The following is a 20,999-nucleotide window of genomic DNA, read 5'->3' as shown; positions in this document are numbered from 1 at the left end:
AATGCATTAACACTCTTTCGAGGCTTTCTCTGCGTTTTAGCCTCCTGACCACACAAAAACTGTATTGTGTCTAAAACAAAGCTGTTTTCACTGTTTTTGTACGGACGTGAGGTCAGAATGTTTTGGTATTTGTCTTAGAACTTTTTTTCCCTGTTGGTGTTTTTCTGTATTTCTCTGTTTTTCAATGTGTACGCTCTTAGCATTATTCTTGAGGTGTTTATGACATATTATAACAGTTTATGACAAACTGGGCTTTCATGCTCCTATGAGCATTTTCAACTCATTCTTGCATTTTCATATCAACAGAAATACTTTTTTTTAAAAACCTGTGGACAGGAATTGTTTTAAAAACTACTTTTTCAAAAACATCTGTATATTTGTAGGTGGAGCCTAAGATCCTAACATCCTCCCTGTTTCTTAAAAGAATGCAGAAAGTCTGCAGACTTGAATGAATTCATCTGAATGGATTTAATTTATTTACAGAAAACTTTAATACTTCTCATTGCTGTAAAGTTGAGTTCCTACAGCTGCGCATCAGAAAAACAGAAATGTACAGGAAATGGATAAACTGTATTCTTCAAATACACACATGATATTTTGGCAATTAGGAACTCCAAACTGGTGAGAGGTCATGTGATCAACCACATGTACTTGTGCTGAGTTGCACGATCTTTTCCATTAAGCCTGATTAAAAGGAATGGGTGGAGCCTGCTGACCAGCTAGCCCCTCCCACCCTGTTATGATTGGCTTGCTCGGACACATCTGCAGTCGTGGGTCCTTGGCCTTGCAGGAGTGAGCATGGTGACGCGGAGGTGGAGCCTGCATCAGTCCGCTCCTCCTGGCACGGGGCGGAGCTTGCGGCGCCTCCTGGAGGAGTGGAGGTCACGCCGCAGCCACTCACTGTCCACAGGCAGGGGTACTGACTGAGAAAGTGGGGAAAAAAGCTAAATTATTTCACAGAAAATAACAGACAACAGACTAATTAGGTGCACCAAGAGCACTGAATGAGGCGCAAGGTCAGGATACAGCCTGGTGGTAAACATGTGATTACTGCTGTATCTCAGGGTGAAAGGTCATTGTCTGAGCGCTGCGCCGGTTCTGACCTGCTGACTCCAGGTGAGTTCGTACCAGACGGCACTGACAGCATCGCTGCAGGACCAGGAGGAGAAACACCTGTCCAGGTCTCGTGGCCTGAGAACACCTGCAGAGCACCTGGACTCAGACCCTCAGACAGAGAGACTACGGAAAGAACCGGAAAATTAAACAACATGGAGGAGGAGGGGTTGCACGCTCAACATTTACATGACGTACATTTCTACCTCTACTAACAAAAAAGGCTGGTATGAACCCGAAGCCATATGCTAAGAACAAAGACACCTTGCAAACTAGCAAGGAAAACGAAAGAATAAATAAAAGAATGAGGGAAAATAAAGAAGAAGTGAAAGAAAGAAAGAAAGAAAGAAAGAAAGGGGAAAGAGAAAGGCAAGAAACATGGGAAGAAAGAAACGAGAGTGAGCAAAAAAAAAGAGAAGGAGGGAAAAAAAAAGGACAAGAGAAAAAGGAAAGAAATGGGAAGGATTCAAGGAAGAAAAAGAAAGAAAGAAAGAAAGAATGAAAGAATGAAACTAAGAGACACAAATGGGAAACTAAATTAACAAAAGAAAGAAAGAAAGAAAACGTGATAACGAGAAGTGAAGAGAGTGAATAAAATGAAGAGAAACAAATAGGACACTATATGAGAAAGAAAGAAAGAAAGAAAGATGGTGAATAAACCAAAGAGACAAAGAAGAAAGAGAGAAAGGGAAAGAAGGAAAGAAGAGAGAAATAGAAGAGAGGGTGAACAAAGACAGAAAGCAGGAAGAGAGAAAAAAGGAAGCAAAGGGAAGGAAAAAGAGAAAGAAAGAAAGAAATAGAAAAATGGAAAGAGAACAAAAAGATTTAGAAAAAGAATAAAAATAAAGAAAAAATAAGCAAAGGAACAAAGAGAAACAGAAACAATGACATGTGAGAAATATAGTACAGTATAGTACAGTGCAGTAGTCAGCCTGAAAGCTAACGCTAACATAATTTAGCCCAGATGTCTGGTCAGTTATTGCACCAAAACACATTTATTAGATAATATTATTTTCATTTTGCATCCTCACTTTATATCTGTGAGATTCAGTAATAGTGAAATGCATCGTCCGAATCATTGTGAATCAAGGTGAGACTGATCGGAGCGTGCTACTTTAAGAAAATGCCTAAAACACAAGTGTTTTTTTTATTCAGCAGTGAAAGCGAATCAGCAGCAGGGATTTTTCTCTGATTAACAGACAGCAGAAAAAACGCTATACAAATCACATCATGTGACCTCGTCTGGCCCCGTGTCCAGTTTGTTGAGTTTACCTGAGTTGTGTCCGCGGTGGTGATGATGGTGATGGTGGTGCAGATATGGAGGTGGGTACGGAGTGGCTCGATGGCCATGCAGACTGGAGTAGTGTTTGTAGCCATGATGTGGGGTCAGAGGCAAACCGCCTGCGTAGGGGAAGTTACTGCTCCCAGAGGAACAAAAGGAGTCTGGGTTCGAAATGTACCAACCACCTAGAAACCAAAAGGCAGGAAAGTCAGACAAGCTTCCTGGACCAATCCTGGACTGAAAATGAATTAGAGTTGGGGTTTGAAGAAAAGCTCAAACACGTACAGTGTGGTATGCTGACATGTTGATTCTCAGGAGGAGGTTCTAGAAAGTTCTTGGGGTGGCTCCTGCAGATTGAGCAGACTTTAAACATCAGGAACTACCAGGAACAGGAACTAAGTTGTTTCGCAGAACATTACATATACTTACTTATAGACACGGACAAAACATGCAACGTGTCATTCTTTAATAAATAAAAAACGTATTATTGTAGCCTCAATTCAATCTATTCATATACTATCTGCTATAAGTAAGAAATAAAACCCTCAGGGACGTTTGCATGAAGATCATCCGATCCGGGCACTGTCTTCATAGAGAGATGACGATCAGTGAGTTAGCGCATGGCTAATCAGAGCCGGGGCCTTCTGATGATCAGCGGTGTGTTACAACTCACACATTCTTCATCATACATGCTCCAAATGTCTCACCCTCACTTCACACTGCCTCTCCAACAAGCTCCTTACTCATACCCTCACTCGATTCCCAGCGTAAACGATTAATAATTACTCGCTAATCACTGCTGATTTCGCACAGTTATGCTAGCTTGACTAGTGCTAATGCCTGCTATGATACGATTGCGACGCATTGGTGCACTGATTGAGAATTCAGATACGGGAAAGCTAGATACAATCGAATAAAATTGGTAATTAATTGTTGAATAAAATTACCTTTCCTTAGCATCCAGGAAGGCCTTGGCGAAGGGATTATATTTTATCTTCAGGGCGGTTATCTGTTATAAACAGGGTAAAAATGTTTCATATAAAAATACTCCAGATAGATAGGTAGAAATGACTGAATGCAAAAGTTTGTACACCCTACAAACTAAATTTTAAAACTAAAGTAATATTTTGTATACAAATTACAAAAAATGCATATGCATATAAATATACTGGGGGGGGGGGGGGGGGGGGTGTAAACATTTGCACTTCAGCTGTAGATAGTTATCATTAAATACAGATGAGTTCAAAAGTTTGTATACCCTTCTAACTAAGTCCACAATTCTGGGCCTGGAGTCTTATAGGTTTATAGCAAAATGTCTTTTTTGTCTGTTTTTCTGCTGATTTTTTTGCTTTGAGTTTTGGAATTTTATCTTGTTGCTGGACATTTAATTTAATTTCAACTTGTTGGAAAAAAAAATTATTAAAATAAAATAAATTATAAAAATAGAGGTACTTTTTCATTTCCGCTATCCAGAAACTATCCACTATTCTCATAGGGGGTGCAAACTTTTGTAGATAGATAGATAGATTTTGTAGACAGATATATATAGCTAGATAGAGAGAGATAGATAGTGTGCAAAAGTTTGCATACCCTACAAACTAACATTTATGACAAGATGTCTTTTCAAACAATTTTTCTGTTGATTTTTTTCCCCACATTATGTTTTAGGTTTGTTGTCTTCTTACAAGATATGCCAACATTTTATTTTCAACTTCTTGGACTTTTATTTTTTCACTAAATTTTAACACCCGTATTTTATTTTCACCTTAATTAATCAATGAATTGATTTTTTTTAGATAAATTGTATAAATAGAGGTACATTTTCTTTTACCACCATCCAGAAACCATGGGAGAATTCAAACCTTTGCATGGCTGTAGATAGATAGATAGATAGATAGATAGATAGATAGATAGACTGACTTCCTCATTCTGGTAGGCTGTTACAGCGATGAACTGGGTGTCAGTGAAGGAGATGTTGGTCACCATCCTGTGGTTTCCTCCCACACGAACGATGTGGATCTGTGGCTTGTACTTATGGAGAGAGTTCAACATGATCTATACCACAGAGAGTGAGAGAGAGAGAGAGAGAGAGAGAGAGAGAATAATGAGATAATTGGACAATTAAGTAGGGAATAAAACACTTGGGTGTGCTGTTATAGGAAAATAATCGGCGAGGTGGGAAGGTGTGATACAGCCTGACGTGAAGCGGATTTCTCTTACCACTCTGAAGTTGATTATTTTCCTATAACAGCACGCCCTGAAATGTTTTATTCTTTTTATACCACAGTAATTTGCCACAAATTACAATTTTGCATGTATTAAACATTGTCATGTTTTCATTTTAAACCATTTATAGTTACACTTAATGTTGTGGAACATCCGTAGTTCCTGTCTTCACTTATGTTAGAGCAGCTGCAAACAGTAGTTCCTTCCCCGGCTTTTCTATTTCTCTATCTCTCTTGAAGTTAATAAGGCAAAAAAACAAATCTTGTCATGTTCACAAGAAACAGTGTTGAAAAAAATAAAGAAAAAAAAAATGGAGTCTCCTTCCATAAATGTTAAACAATCGTCCTTGTTACAGAAAACTTCCCCATATCAATGACTTTTCTTTGATTTAAATCTGTTTATTATTAACTTTGGATTATTTGAATGTCCACCGTACAAGTGTGTGAATGAGCTGTTACTATAGAAAAAATAATTAATATATTAATGAATTAATATAAACCTGTGATTTGCCTTGCAGCTGCACTAGTGTCAGAGCTGCTGTTATATTAAAAAAAAAAAATCAACATCTCCTGACCAGAACCAGAATCGAGAACTGTTGTATAAGCGTCCACATTTAATTACTATATCTACTGTATATGTATTGACTTTGTTGTACGTTGTGATGAACCCTAGGGCACACAACACACAACATGTTCTAGCATATAGACATAAAATATCCAGCGACAAGGTGGACAAACTGTTTTTCATTGTAATTGACAGCTTTACTTCACCTTTCACATGAGGGGCAGGTACTCATGGGTACGGCTGCAGGGCAGCGAAAGGGCTTTGTGTGTGCTTTTCTCTCCACTACACCTGATGATGTGGGTTTTTCTCTTTTTTTTTGCCTCACATCTAAAGGACTGATGGCTAAATTTATTTTGCATAGAAAAAACACACGTAATTACCATAATGTACAACTAACCACGGCAATTATTTCATTTAGAGCCGTTTCTCTCTCGGCGGCCTCTCCGCTGCCAACACTGCATTTAAAAACGCTGGAGAAAGGGAGTGGAGCGGAGGAGAGGAGACGAGAGGAGAGGAGAATGGGGCGGCGGCGGTGGCGGTGGTGGTGATTTTGGGAGGAGGTGGTGGTCTGGTGGTGGGGAGTTCATGTTAATACCACTGATAATTTTGCAGAGGAGTCATACTCGAATGGAGCGTGCTGGAGCACCTCGAATGAAAGCCCTCCGATGACTGGCTGAAGTAGAGCGTGCTCCGTCTGAACCGCAGGAAGTGCATTAAACGGGAAAAGTGGCAATTAAGAGCTGTTTATTCCTGTTTACATGCAGTCCCTGCCGAACAAAGGGGCTCCATAGGTGAAGTGGACGCTGAGGAGAGCACTAATTGTATAAATGCACACTTGATATTTCCCCGCAGCAGCAGACGGGATGATTAGAGGCAGCTCAAGGCTCCTAAAAGCTCCTGAGCTCCTGCATGGACATAAGAGCAGCCTGATGGCTGAGAGTCTGGCTAAGATTACAGAACAAGGCAGACAACGTGAAATCAGGTATCTGTGCAAAGTGTGTACAGACTTTGTTTGGTCTTTCTACTTGGAGAGGCTTGATGTCATCGTTTCAGTCGCAAGGCATGACATTTTACATTTCTACATGTTTTCAATGGTTTAAAAAAAAAAGGATGTCACATAGACAAGGGTGGCTTAAAGTCTCAAATAAATAATATACATGGGATAAGTATACGAAAATAAAGAAACACCCCATTGAGAAGAATCACATTACATTTCACATGTGTGTGCATCAAGGCGCACATTTCACCATGTTCTGACCTGAAATTGCACTCAGGTAAACACATGGCAGCATGTGAACAATGTGGGATCACATGCAAAAGTAAAACCATGTCTGATAAATTAACATGTAAAACTGAAATAATAATTTGCAAAAAAAAAAAACTACATTCACTACCTGTGATAAATGAATGTAAAAAATAAATATATACATGCTATGTGATGGGGATAATAACATGTGGAAATCACATATGGATAAATATAACTACACGACCTACATGTGAAAATTCATATGTGAAGGTAAATTAATAATATGTGAAAACGACAGGTGGAAAAATTAATATGTGGAAGTAAATTCATAATGTGAGAAAGTCACACGTGGAAAAATAAAATCTCAGGCCCTACATGTGAAAGCTTAATATGAAAATAAATTAATAATGTGGAAAAAAAAGTCACCTGTGAAAGTAGATTAATAAGGTGTGAAAATCACCTGTGAAAAATTAATGTGTGAAAAGAAATGAATCGTGTGGAGAGAAAAATGACGTGGGGGGGGGAAAGCACATGCCCTACTTGTGGGAAAAATCAACATATAAATGTTGATAAGTGTGAACGTGTGGATAATTAACAAAAAAAAAATGTTAAAAGTGACTAAAAATTCTCATGTGGAGTTTGTGTGAGCTTTCTATAAAGACTACAGTATGAGATGAAGTTAAGTTAGGACCGTCACAGAGCTGGACACGGAAAGGGACAGCAGAAGTAATGTGGATTTACAGCACCTGTCCACCTCCGTTGAGTTTGTTGGTCAGTTTGACTTTACTGAAGGACACCGGAGCCTTCATCCAGTGGGCGCCAAAGTTCGGAGAGTCGGGGTGGATGTACACACAGCTGTGACTGTGGGGTTCGGGTTTGCCAGCGGGAACCCACTCGCCGTTCACGTACTTCCAGCGGTGACCATCAGCCGGGCTGAAGTCCAGGAGGAAGGAGTACATGGCGTTGGGGTCCAGGCCAGACACGCTCACCTTCAGTACCGGGAACATCCTCCTGAGGAAAGTAGAGAAGACATGTAGTGTGTGTGTGTGTGTGTGCGTGTGTGTTTGCGTGTGTGTGGGACAGCAAATTCAGCACCAAAATTATTCCTATTGTCACACACAAACACAAATATACACACTTGCCAAAAACTCGAACAAAGCACAAAACATCATCTCATCTATTCAGTGCCTAATCCACAAAATGGCAATCACAGTAATATGCATAAACTTCATGAGAGCTTTGCAAACTGGTCATTTTGCCCACTTTTTTTCCTGCATGATTGTTTTTTTGGACAAAAATGCCTTTAAGTGGGGCTATTGGGAAACATGTAAATGGAAAGACACCCACCTGCAGTGGTGACCTGTAACTACAGAGTGAGATGGTCAAGACACCCTTCAGCTCCACAATACAACAACAAACCCATCCAAATAAATTAAACTGCCCGTTCCAATAAAGCAGGCCAATAACTGCAATAACAAATAGCTTAATTGATTTAGATCCAGAGAGAGAGACAGAAAGAGGGAGAGAGAGAGAGAGAGACAGACAGGGACATACAGAGTGCATAAAGTGCTTAACATTTCTGAAAACAAAGCTTTTTAAAATTATTTTTAGAAAATGAGTAATCTTGTATGCAATAGTGTGTTAATATTGTTATTATTTAATATTATCAATTAATTAAATTAAAGCCTGTAATTTAGCTCTTCAAACAAATTCTCTTAAAACCCTGTGCACAACTTTGCATTATTATTCTTTTTTTGAAGATATTTATTTTGGGCTTAAGAGGCATCAGATAAAAGAGCATCAAATATGATACAATAAAGAAATGAACAATTCTCTTTTTTTTTGCTCTTGAAGTTATAAACAAATAGCTATAGTCTTGCTAAAGTAATGCTTTTATAATCTTATTTTAATTTTGGAAAGGGCATGCATTCATTTTTAATGTTTTGTTAAAAAATATTGTTTTTATTTGTTGTTTTTATTGTTTAAAGTTGTGCGCATTATTCTATAATATTCCATTTATTGCATCCGTAAAAGAATATTATTATTAGAGCATTTTATCAACTTGTGCATTCATTTTTAGGACTTTAATATAAAAATAATAAAGTTAGGACATGCGGTGATTTCAGAGTGGAACGTGAGAATGCACTTCACGCATTTTTATTATTATTTTATCATTATTATTATTATTTTTTTTATTTATTTACAGTTTTCTCTCTCACCTGCCGTTCTTGGTGACGATCATCTCATTGGTGACTTCGCGGAACTTGCGCCACAGCTCGGCGTCCTCCAGGCTCACGCGCAGCTGCTTCTCCGTGGGGTCTCCCTTCTCGCGGCCCGCGCGCAGCTCGCTCTCCACCGCGCGCAGCAGCCGGTTCACGCAGCACGCGCCACCGCCTGCGCCACCGCCCGCACCGCTGCTCCCCGCGTCGCCTTCCGCCTTCATGAGCGCACGAGACTCCCGACTCTGAGGAAAAAGGCTTCTGCTCTGCAAGTCGGGGGGAAGAAAAAGCCGGCACGGTGAGCGCGAGACGGAAATCAAAAGTAAGTAATAATTAATAGCTCGGATGCAAACTTTTCCTCTGTGGTGATGAGAAATTCTGTCTACTAACCTGAGCTAATGCACTCTGAGCCCACCTATATCCTCAGGACAGCGCGCGAGTTAAGACCCCCGCAGTCACGTGGGTCTGGACTAATTAAGCGACTCCTTAATTTGGAGTTTCAGACTTCGGCTTGCGAAATGACCGAGTCGCAAAACTAGGTCGGAAATTCATGCACGTGTGCAATCTTGCCTTTTCACGTGCATAGGCTATAATACATCTTCTTTATGTTAGATATTTAATCTCAGAATTTAGTAGTTACAGTTTCAGTCAAATGTATGAGTCCAAAACATTTCAGACAAATTAGTTTATAAACTGATAAGGACTAAATGTTAGGTGGCACGTGACTGGCGTGTAGATGGTCTCATGAGCGTCTCATGGACACGCAGGATGAATGATTTAGCTTTAAAAGCAAGTCAATATTCACACATTGCACGGGCATGAGAAGATATTTTTAGAGATCTCGTTTAATCTCGTATGATCCATGTATTCGAGATTCAAACCATTTAGTCATTATTTCCTTATAGGTAATTAATCAAAAGGCATCACGCGCATTGTGTTACAGATAAACAAGGAGATTAAAAACAAGGAGATAAAAACAACAAGATAAACCAGGAGATAAAACAAGGAGATAAAATAATAAGATACAAACAATGAGATAAAAACAAGGAGACACAAACAACAAGATAAACAAGGAGGTACAAACAACAAGATAAACAAGGAGATAAAACAAGGAGATAAAAACAACAAGATAAACATGGAGACACAAACAAGGAGATACAAACAATGAGATAAACATGGAGACACAAACAAGGAGATACAAACAATGAGATAAACGAGGAGGTACAAACAACAAGATAAACAAGGAGATAAAAACAACAAGATAAACATGGAGACACAAACAAGGAGATACAAACAATGAGATAAACAAGAATATAAAACAAGAAGATAAAAAGAAGAAGATAAAAAACCAGGAGATAAAACAAGGAGATTAAACAATGAGATAAAAACAATGAGATAAAGCAAGGAGACAGTGTTGCACATCTGAACACTGTCTTAATTACGCTGACTTGTTTTTTTTTTCCCGGAGATGTTTGTGTTCAGGTTCCTCCGGACAGCGCGGTGTTCAGCTCTGACGCACAAACGCGCTTTGCGTAAAACGCGCAGTGCTGGAGGCAAAGCATCTGAGAGCACTCTTCACATGCACAAAGCACATCAAAGCACCTCTCAGCTCCTGACGAGGGAAACTTTCATTACAGAAAACATTACAGAAGAAAAGATATACTTATATATATATACACATCTCCAAAAAAATTAAGATGATCATTCAGCCAACATCATTTAAATGAAGTGTCAAAATAGAGAAGCTAAATTCTATTAATACTGAATATTTAGTAACGGAAAACTGAGAGTCGAGATAATGACTCGTGCACTCTCAGAACAAAAGGGCACTAAACTGTACTTGTCTTTGCTCCTTGTTTGTTTGTTTTTTTTTTACCTGGAAGGATGCATGTAGTGTACCTTTAAAGTTTTACTCTAAATACAGTTAGAGTTTCCCAGGGAAAGATACATGATACATATGAAAGGTGCATAAAAGGCATTTTATCTGCCTGTGGTACAAAAAGAGCAGAACCTCAGAGACGAGGAAGGATACAGTGCCCCTTCTTCTGCCCCAGGTTACAGCACAAAATAAAGGCAAAAACAAAGCACTGGGAAGTTAAACACCTGTATGAGAGACTAAGTGAAATACTGGGATCAGTTATTATTATTATTATTATTATTATTATTATTATTTTGTTTTGTTTCTAAAGGATGATTAAATGGTGATAAACCGCCATGGAAAGCTTCTGACTCGTGCGTAATTGCGTCATTTATATCCAAAGGCAATTATTACAAGATAAATAAATAAATAAATAAATAAATAATAGGCCACAGATGAGCACAATCTTGTACGAAAACCCAGAAACTGAAAAGGTTGTTTGTATGTTAAAATTATTTGAATATTCCACAGGAGTCTAAGAAACAAAACAAATACAAATAAAAGTGAACAAAAACCAAACGGTTTATTAGGTTGTAACTGGGGAAAGAGTTCTGTGGTGTTATTGTGGTGATGATGATGATGATGATGATAAGTTCTGGATAATGGAGTAATATTATGTTGTCAGGATATTTAAGGTGATTGTGAGATTTGAAGCGATGCTCAGACTCGTGCGTCTTTGCGCGCATGTTGTCGGTGTTAATGCCGGTATTAAGTCTGAGCAGTAATTGCAGCCGTGCTGTCAGAGGTGTGCGGTTTTGTCCGCATCATCACCGCACTGGTCTTCAGCCTGACCTGAGAGCAGGAAAGCAGACTGGATGTTCCGGGAGGAGGCGAGGCGGAAACCTGATCCCGCAGCTGCCGCGCGGAGATTTACAGGATTTAACGCCTTCACGCACGCGAAAGGTCTCATTAAACGGAACCTCCTGCATACTGCAGAAACAAGGGGAAAACACTATAAACGCAGGGATGATCACAAAATCCGAATTCGCACTAAAGATGGAGATGAGATGGAGATGTAACCTTGTGCGAATATGCGGGGGATGCGCCAGAGCGCGTGGCTTTATGCTTTACATAAATGGCGTTAAACTAACTTTAGTAGAAGTAAATTATAGCAACCAGCAACTTCCAGACTGAAAAACTCAGAAATCCTTCCAGACTTAAATAATCATTTTAATTATATTTGTTCATAAAGGCTGCAGGTGGTAACATCACACATAGTACACATTACACATATACAACACATAGTACACATTACACATATACAACAGATATTATAATATAATATTTATATCCTACAGCACAGAAACAGACTTCAAACAGACAGCATTTAATAATTAAATAACATGATGCAAACTAAAAGCTGATGCACATCATACCCTGTGGAACACAGTGAAAAACCCAGACACTCCTCAGAAATGGAAAAGTGACATTTCTAATATTACCAAAAAGACATGACACATCTTTTCAACAACATGACAGCTCATAGTACAGAAAAAAGAAATCTACTTGTGGATGATTGTCAAGTATTCCCAGAGCTGTTTAGCTGGAAATCTAATACACTGCTGAGGAGATTATAGTATTATCTTCTGAAATTGCAATATATCCTTCATTTCAAGCAGCAGAACAGCCAGTTTGTGCATGACCTTTTACAACACAGGCCTACTTTTAGGGTTTTTTTTTTTTAAAGTCTCACACATAATTTTCATGTATCATAGCACACACAGGAAATGCTGACTGACGCTTCTCATGACAGCCTACAACTCAGACACATTATCATGGCCTGGAAAGACCTGCAGTTAAAATGTGATACAAAAAACAAACAAACAAAAAAAATTGTGGAAATGTACGACACCAAGAAATGGTATGAGCAGAATTCAGTTACATAAACAGAGAAAATAACAGAATGATAAAAGATCTTCAGTAACAAAAATGACAGGAACAATGTCAAAAAAACACTACATCCTAAACACCACACCTCAGTCTCAAGTATCCAGATTTATAGAACAATTCATTCTGGGACTAGGCTTAATCTAATCTAATCTAATCTAATCTAATCTAATCTAAGAACTAAAAGTGGTTATTGTCTTAAAATGTTATGACCAAAATAAAAAAAATGCACAAGAGATTATTTAAGGATGAATATAATGTGGCTGGTTACAAGACAAATTTACAGCAACCCGTTTATTATTTATAAAAATGATCTCTTGTATAAAATATAAAATTATAAAGGCATCTTGCTGATGCACACAAGTGCAATTTTTGACTGAACACATCACTACATAAAGGTGCAATAGTCAATATTTTTCATTTCTTCCTAGTACAAATAATGGGGGAAAATTATGTAGAAATGATTAAATAATAGTTTAAGTCATTTTCACAAGTGCACTATGCAGCCAATTTAAAAAAAAAAAAAAAAAGAAAGAAAGAAAGAAAGAGGGTTTGGACCTGCCTTCTGGTCTAGAATGGTTGTTTTGTATTTGGACTGACCTCTTGTCAGTCATTTTATAGACACGCCCCCAACGCCACTTCACCTCCTCTTTAATCATCATGAGAATTTTGCATGTTTATATGTTATGAGTTGTAACTTCCAGCTTTCAAGCAGCTGAATGTCCGAGTGAGCTTGAAAGTGAAGTCATGACAGTTCCTGCTAATGGCTAACTCTAGTTGAACTGATTAAAGTTTTGAGAGCTGGGCTTTGTGTACATGGGTAGAAATAGGGGTGGGCTCAATGTGCAAAAAAAAAAAAAACAAAAAAACCCATCAGTCAAAACTTATTCAACCCCTTTAACCGTTAGAAACCTTTTTTTCCTCACAAATCTTTACCTAAATGCACCTTTGAGTCGTTCTGAAGTCACGTCTGATTCCTTCACTGACATGTAAAAGAGAATATGTGTATTCATACTCATTCCTGGAGAGCACCCAGGCACCAGGAGAGGAAACGCACACCTGCACAGTGCGTGTGTGTGTGTGTGTGTGTGCGCGCCAGGCAGTAGAGTGGGCGCTCGAGTGGGCACTAGCAGCGGGCACTCAGGGCGCAGCAGAGCTGAAGCGAGATCAGGCGCCGAGAGAGAGAGAGGGAGAGAGAGAGAGAGAGAGAGAGGGAGGGAGGGAGAGAGAGAGAGAGCGGCGGGGCGAGAGAGGTCCGAGCTCCACACGCCACTACACATCACTTCAAACACATGGAGAACATCTTAATCAGCGCGTCCCTGCATTAAAACAAACACAAATCAGTAAACAGCCGGCCGCAGCCAAAAAGCACAAGTGTGAAAAGTCTGTTTTGGTCACTTGAGCGCGAGCCACAAATGAATGGAACCTTTGACTCCGGGCCCATTTGAATCAGAGGCAGCGGAATGACCGCTTTATTAGCACTTTACAGAACAGATTCAAAACAGAAAGCTGTACTTCAAAGTGCTGACTTAAGATAGAAATCTTACAGTTTTACATAAAACAGTGATATTAGCACTGCTATATATTTTACTGGACACTACAAAAAGATTGGATTTACATGACAATGCTGTAAATGAAGATTTTCTGCACACTGCAGTGTAATAACTGCAAAAATAGATGAGTAGATGCTTAAAAAAAAAGGTGTTAAAAACTCACCTTGCAAACGGAATATATGACAAGCTGTACCTGTGACAGAAAAGAGGAAGAAAAGTTATAGCATCAAACAAATGTATGGAATAAATCACTTCGGGGGTGTGCTGTTATAGGAAAATAATGAACGACAGGGCAACAGCACATGCAGAAGTGGTTTATTCTCTTATAGAACAGTAAGTTTTCATTTATTAAAGAACATGTACATTTTATCCATTTGTAGTTACATTTAATGATAAGGAATGTCAACTTAGTTCCTGTTCTCACTTATGTTATAGCACCTATAAACAGTGGCTCCCTCACCAGCCTCTTTTTTCTCTCTCTTTAACTTAACAAGACAAAAAGTGCAGCTTGTCGTGTTACTAAGAACCCGGAAAGTGTGAAGATCTCCGTCCTGAAGACTCTCCCACAGAGATACTGAACATTACAAAGCACTGACACTGAAGACTCCTTCAATAATTGTTCAGTAAACATCTGACAGAAAACTTCATCAGATCAATGATTATACATTTTTCGTTGTCAAACAACAACCTGGTTTTAATCTGTTTGCTATTAGTCTCATATTATGTGGAGCGTCCACCATACGAGTCCCCGTATAAACTGTATGTTACTATAGGAACGATAACGCATAACGTAGAACCAGCGCATTAATATAAACCTGTGATTTGAATTCCAGCCGTCAGTGTTACTGCATCGCGTAAAAAATATCACACGTCTAACAATTTCTTTAAATCTCTGCTTCATAAAGAGACGCCAATTTTCAACACTAAAACCTGTCTTCTTAAAAAACAAACAAACATAATTTAACTGTACAGAGAGCTGTTGGGAAGAACAAAGCCGACAAAATCCGCCACACACTCACATAAACGAACCTGGCAGCGTGCTGGAGAAATAATTGGCTTTTTTTTTTTTAATAAAAATCACCATTTCATTTCGTTGCCAGAAGAGAGGAAGCCAGCGTCTGTGCTTCGTCCAAGTCAACAGTCAGGAAAATGTCACACGTTTATGCTGAACGTTTTTATCAACACGGCGGCTGTGAATTGAGTAAGTGGTCCACTCACCAAGTTAAAGCCAGGAACTGGAGGATGCAGAAGAGCACGGTGAGGCCTTTGTTTTGCCACTGACGGGGGATCAACACGGAGCGCAGGGTGTTAACTCATTTCCCAAATGAATACTCCGTAAACATGAGCGTTAGGTATGTGCTGATAATCGGTTATACATCACAATATGATTAACACTTAAAAATAACGGCAATCCCTAATGAACTCATTTAGTAGGCCGTATTTTCAGGCAGCGTTTGTATTCCCGAGATAACATCTGTCTCATTAGACAGGCAACAGAGAGATGTCTGGCTTGTTTTGGACAGATCTCTAGAAGAGCTGCATGTGACCTTGTCGTAATTCTGTTTACTAGAATTTTGCTTAGTGAAAGTTTGAGAAAGTGGGAGTACTTAAATTCTGCAAACTGCAAAAAATAAAAAATAATACTAATAATGTAGGCAATTATCATGATATGATGAAGAAATGAATTAATATCAGCACATACCTAACGCAAAAAATATTAATATACATAAAATAAAAATGTACAAAATATATATATTTATATACAGAATATATAAAATATACCAAAAATGATTACCCAAAATGCAGAGCAAAGTGTCAACACAAGGCACGTCTGCAAAATAAAAGACCAAAATTATTTCTTTATACATAAAACATAGATAGAAATAATGTACAGAATTTGCCTTCATAGGGACAGTGCACCTGTGTGTGTGTGTGTGTGTGTGTGTGTGTGTGTGTGTGTGTGCGCGCACTCACGATCATGACGGCCGTCGCCAGCGCTCTCGTCTTGTCACACATCCTCTTCAGCTGCTTCAACGGACCCATCAAGAACATCGTGCTAGAACGCAAACAAAATACACTTTTTTGCAGCCAAGCCTCAAACCACGTCTGATATTAAATAATTACGTGTCGCCGATAAAGCTGTAAATCTTACCTTAGGAGCGAGGCGATGTTGCCGAAGGTGTAGAAGACGGCGAACAGGATCAGTCCTCTTTTAGGAACCCAGAGCAAACACGATCCCTGGATATTTACATTGACATGTATTCATTTGACGGCTGTTGTTATTCAGAGTGAGTAATCACAATGGAAGTGATGTGAAGGAATATGTGTACTACACTCTAATGTTAATTAATGTAGTACACTAAATACTTCTCTGTAAATGCAGTACTCTAATTAACATAGTACGCTAACATTTATATCCTGAATTTATATATTTCTATAAAGCTTGAAATCTATTGAACTCTGTATGTATATAATGTGTGTGTATGTGTGTGTATACTGTATGTACAGTACTGTGCAAAACTCTTAGGCACACCATTTTTTAATGTAATTTTGTTTATTTTATGACTTCTGCATTACTGAGTCTGTACAAAAACACTTGAAATTTCCAAACATTACTTTCCCAACAAAAAAATGAAATGCTGCGGAAAAACGTTTGTGTCTAAAGAAAGCAACGTATTACGTAACGACCTCTTTTCAGATAAAAAGCATGAGGAAGGCTGCTGGGTTTCACTGCAAAAAAAGAAGCTAGTCAAAGTCTCCAGAAGAACTGTGGCAGCTTCACCAAGATTACAGTTTACCCTCGAATTTCATTCTACAACTGCACAAATTATACCCGAGACTACACCAAATATTGAATTTGTTTAGTTTATTACCATTTACTGCTCTTTATAGCAGTTAATAATGCAGAAACTTTTCATTATTTCTGAAGGCATCTTTGCTTACAGCATTTATCTGCATGTGCCTAAGACCTTTGCACACAACCATATTTTGTGTAACATACAGATGTAATAAAAACTGCAGCGTAGTACAAAGCTTTTAGAGAAACACAACGTTTCAGACAAAAGACTTTCATCAGAAATTACCAATATTTTCATTTTTACGTCCATGTTCATGTTCATCAGCCGTACACTCCAGTCACTCGCTAGCTATTCAACTAAACTAAAATTAGTGGTCCAGCTATTGCTTACAAACGTCCAGATAAACGACTAACATCACTGAAAGGTGACTAGAGTTACCTTTTTACATTTCACCATTAGTGATTAGTTCATATCTGTAATATCTTTAATTTCGTTTTGGTTCGTTCTGAACAGAAACGATATTTTTCCATTCCTGCTCTGGTATTCTACGCCTCTCCTTCTTTAGTTAGAAACTTGTTAGAATGAAATAAAAGAAAGGATCATAACGATATTTACATGATAACAATGATATTTACTTTGATCATAGGAAGCCAAATAAAACCAGAAACGTGTGTATTAATTTGTAACATTTTCAAAGCATCCGTCTGATTTGCAGCGTGCGTGCGGAATCGCAGGAAAAATACTTTCGACACGGATTCCTGGCATCGACCCATCTTCGGAAACCCGGCTATATCTAACGTCAGGTCTTCCTGTAGCCATGTGTGCAGAAAGTGATGAATTCTGGACAGGAAGTTAGGCATATTGAGAAAATGTTTAAGTTTACGCTACGATTTCATGAACTCACGATGCCTGAATATGGAAAAATTACATTATTAATCAGTTCAGCACTTTTTTTTATTAAAAAAAATACAATTTTCACTCTGAAACAATTTAGAGTGTTTTCGATTATTTTCAAAGAAAAAAAAATCTGTTCACATTCCATTTCCATTTAATGTTTCGAACCCCTGATTAATAAGACATCAAATTTGAAGTGGTTGTGTTTTGCTTCACACTAACACTTTTTACTAGAGCCACAGATCCTGAACGGATGAGATATCTATCCTGAACTCTCCATTCTGCCCAAGCGTTTTTAAACATTGTGTTTTTGGCATCCACTTTTGTTTTTTTACAAGCCCTATCATGTCATCAGTTCATTATTCAGACTAGAGAGGGTAAATAAAATGTAAAAAAAAACTATAAACCTATGAAAACTATTTCCTTTCTTCATGAGCTGCCGAACAGAGGATCTGCTACAGAAGCCACGCTGGTCCGTGTTTTAAAAAAAGCGGAGTCGTGTTTTTCCAAGTGCTCGCTAAAATACTTTGATGGGGCGTCATTTGACAGCCTTCTACAGAACTCTAGATCAACTTGCGTCTACGTAGACTCTGAGTCAACTTACCAGGATGGAACAGACGACTCCCAAAACAAAGCAGGCGATAAAAGCCTTGACGCGCGTTCCCCAGCCCAGCGTGGTCGTGTCTCCAGCCGCCTACAGAACAACAACAAGCGCACCAAGATATCAACAAAAACATATACAGGATAATACAATATAAAAAAAAAAAACGTTTCCATTGACCATTTAGGCTCAGATCTTTCCACAGAACAATGAACCATTTAACCAAGTGACCTCTACTTCCTGTCAAGAACCACTTCCATCTTCAAACCGTATCTATCGAATGTATATGCAAAATATTTTCATTTTTGTCGTATAGTTGAAGTCTTAATGACTCTCAGAGACACCACGCGTGTACAGACAAATGTCACATCTATAACACTACACTGGAACTGGCCAATTAGTATTAGGAAAAAAAATAAAAATGTATCAGTTAAGACACCTCTAAACGTCTTTAAATCAGGTCTGGAGTCTGAAGAAAGTCACTTCTTCCTTTGAATAATTTTTCCTCATGATGTCCTGTTGCAGGATTCACACACATTTCAGTTCTCACTTCTGAGATTTCTGCTTTTATAGATAAATTGTAGAATGCATTTTTTTATGAGATAAATCTTTCTTTGTCCCCAGAAACCTTTTAATTAATTAATTAAAATATAACTCAAAGTGCTTTACAGTGAGAAGCAAAAATCCCACAGAAATAAAGCAACAAAAGGTCGTCAAAAGTAGTAAAATAATAGACCAGGTGCAATAATAGAGCAATAAGTATTTCAGTAACAGACAGATAGAAGAAAATAATAACAATATAAAAAGTGAGGACAAAACATAATAGAGGTACAATAACTAAAATACTATTAAGGTACTATAGAAAAATTATATAAAGTTCTAAAATTCTGTAATAAATAAATAAATAAATAAATAAAGTTTCAATGTAGAAATGTATATTCTAAATATTTCCTATCATATTTATAGCACTTCTCCTAGTTCTATTACACTATTCTACTGTGGGTTATTAAAAAATTATATTTTATATTTATATTTTATATATATATTTAAAAAAAATAATAAAATAGTAAAACAGATAAATAACAGTGCAATAAATGATAGCAGAAACAGAAAGAAAAATAATATAAATATATTTAAAATAATAATATTAAAATGTATAATTAAAAATTAGAAAAAAGGTAAAATAATTAAAATATTGTAAAAAGTAACAAATGATAAAACTATAATACATAAAAGACATACAATAAAACAATCTGAAGTAAAAGCAAGGCAAAGAATAAACGCTCATTAAACGCTAACATGGGAAAATGTTAGATAAAACAGATATTTTATAAACCAAACACAGACTTCCTCTGAGTTAATGACTGCTAGTTAAACTAGTAAACAGATATTTTATAAACCAAACACAGACTTCCTCTGAGTTAATGACTGCTAGTTAAACTAGTAAACAGATATTTTATAAACCAAACACAGACTTCCTCTGAGTTAATGACTGCTAGTTAAACTGGTAAACAGATATTTTATAAACAAAACAGACTTCCTCTGAGTTAATGACTGCTAGTTAAACTAGTTAACAGATATTTTATAAATCAAACACAGACTTCTTCTGAGTTAATGACTGCTACTTAAACTAGTAAACAGATATTTTATAAACCAAACACAGACTTCTTCTGAGTTAATGACTGCTAGTTAAACTAGTAAACAGATATTTTATAAACCAAACACAGACTTCCTCTGAAGTTAATGACTGCTAGTTAAACTGGTAAACAGATATTTTATAAACCAAACACAGACTTTCTCTGAGTTAATTACTGCTAGTTAAACTAGTAAAGAGATATTTTATAAACCAAACACAGACTTTCTCTGAGTTAATGACTGCTAGTTAAACTAGTAAACAGTCACAGATATTTTATAAACCAAACACAGACTTTCTCTGAGTTAATGACTGCTAGTTAAACTGGTAAACAGTCACAGCTACAAGGCCTGTGTCACATGAAGTGTGAAATGAAATAAAGTGTACAGTGTAAATTATTTCTCCTTGTTACCTGCAGCACATTCAGGTCGTCATTTCCGTCCTGACCGCTCAGAACCTTCTTTAATTTATCCATCACTCTTCCAATTAAATGCCTTTTTATACAGTTTAATGTAACCTCCTTCTCGCGGATAAAACTATCACCGAGTTTCTCTTCTTCCTGTTCGCACGAGCAACAGGTGAACGAGTCAGAACTTCCGCCAGTAGCCTCAGCAACGCCGGAGTGACGTCATCACGTACGCGCCATGAAGTTTTCGCGTGACTCGCGCGCCTCTCTGTTTATATATATTATTTATACATCCATATATATATAAATAATAACATGTCTAAATAATTAAAACATAATTATGTTTAGAAAATGTTTATTTAAAAAAAGCTAAGTTTAGAAAATGTTTATAAAATAAGATGCTGAGCCATTTTTTAAAATAATTTTAGTATCATAATTTAGTTTTAAAAAATTTATTTAATTAAAATATAATTAAAATATTTTAATTGTTATATATTAAAATTCATATAAGATTATATATATATATATATATATAAAATCTTATATGAATTTTATTATATAAAATTTTAAATATTTTAATTATATTAAAATAATTAATAATTTTATATTTTTGTAATAATTTTATAATAATGTTAATATTTTTTTTAAATAATTCATAC

The 20,999-nt window shown here is 37.2% G+C and overlaps 2 protein-coding genes across 2 annotated transcripts; both read right to left on the bottom strand.

Moving 5' to 3' along the window:
* Nucleotides 1–415: 415 nt before the first annotated feature.
* On the bottom strand, nt 416–9,176 carry tbx19 (T-box transcription factor 19). Its single transcript, XM_026933442.3, has 8 exons — nt 8,651–9,176; nt 7,178–7,442; nt 4,316–4,450; nt 3,343–3,404; nt 2,681–2,742; nt 2,386–2,580; nt 1,104–1,239; nt 416–923 (listed from the first exon to the last, which is right to left on the bottom strand). The coding sequence occupies exons 1-8, from the start codon at nt 8,872–8,874 to the stop codon at nt 689–691; spliced, it is 1,314 nt and encodes a 437-aa protein (XP_026789243.3). The 5' UTR covers nt 8,875–9,176; the 3' UTR covers nt 416–688.
* A 2,541-nt stretch (nt 9,177–11,717) lies between these two features.
* sft2d2b (SFT2 domain containing 2b) lies at nt 11,718–20,578 on the bottom strand. The gene is made up of 8 exons (XM_026933441.3): nt 20,347–20,578; nt 18,305–18,394; nt 16,161–16,246; nt 15,983–16,064; nt 15,804–15,839; nt 15,227–15,285; nt 14,172–14,201; nt 11,718–13,774 (listed from the first exon to the last, which is right to left on the bottom strand). The coding sequence occupies exons 1-8, from the start codon at nt 20,407–20,409 to the stop codon at nt 13,735–13,737; spliced, it is 486 nt and encodes a 161-aa protein (XP_026789242.1). The 5' UTR covers nt 20,410–20,578; the 3' UTR covers nt 11,718–13,734.
* Nucleotides 20,579–20,999: the final 421 nt, after the last annotated feature.

This window comes from Pangasianodon hypophthalmus, chromosome 2 (genome assembly GCF_027358585.1).
Source record: "Pangasianodon hypophthalmus isolate fPanHyp1 chromosome 2, fPanHyp1.pri, whole genome shotgun sequence".
Lineage (NCBI taxonomy): Eukaryota > Metazoa > Chordata > Actinopteri > Siluriformes > Pangasiidae > Pangasianodon > Pangasianodon hypophthalmus.
This window is presented reverse-complemented; position numbering and strand designations above follow the sequence as displayed.

Bases quoted from the DNA above. Each gene is read 5' to 3' on its own strand.
- sft2d2b (XM_026933441.3), bottom strand. From the start codon at position 20,409: ATGGATAAATTAAAGAAGGTTCTGAGCGGTCAGGACGGAAATGACGAC. The intron at 16,065-16,160 runs GTAAGATTTACA...TTTGCGTTCTAG, and splicing joins AACATCGCCTCGCTCCTAAG to CACGATGTTCTTGATGGGTC. The intron at 14,202-15,226 runs GTGAGTGGACCA...TTTCTGTCACAG, and splicing joins CAGTTCCTGGCTTTAACTTG to GTACAGCTTGTCATATATTC.
- tbx19 (XM_026933442.3), bottom strand. From the start codon at position 8,874: ATGAAGGCGGAAGGCGACGCGGGGAGCAGCGGTGCGGGCGGTGGCGCA. The intron at 2,743-3,342 runs GTAATTTTATTC...CTCAATCTGCAG, and splicing joins TTCCTGGATGCTAAGGAAAG to GAGCCACCCCAAGAACTTTC. The intron at 2,581-2,680 runs GTACGTGTTTGA...TTTGGTTTCTAG, and splicing joins ACATGTCAGCATACCACACT to GTGGTTGGTACATTTCGAAC.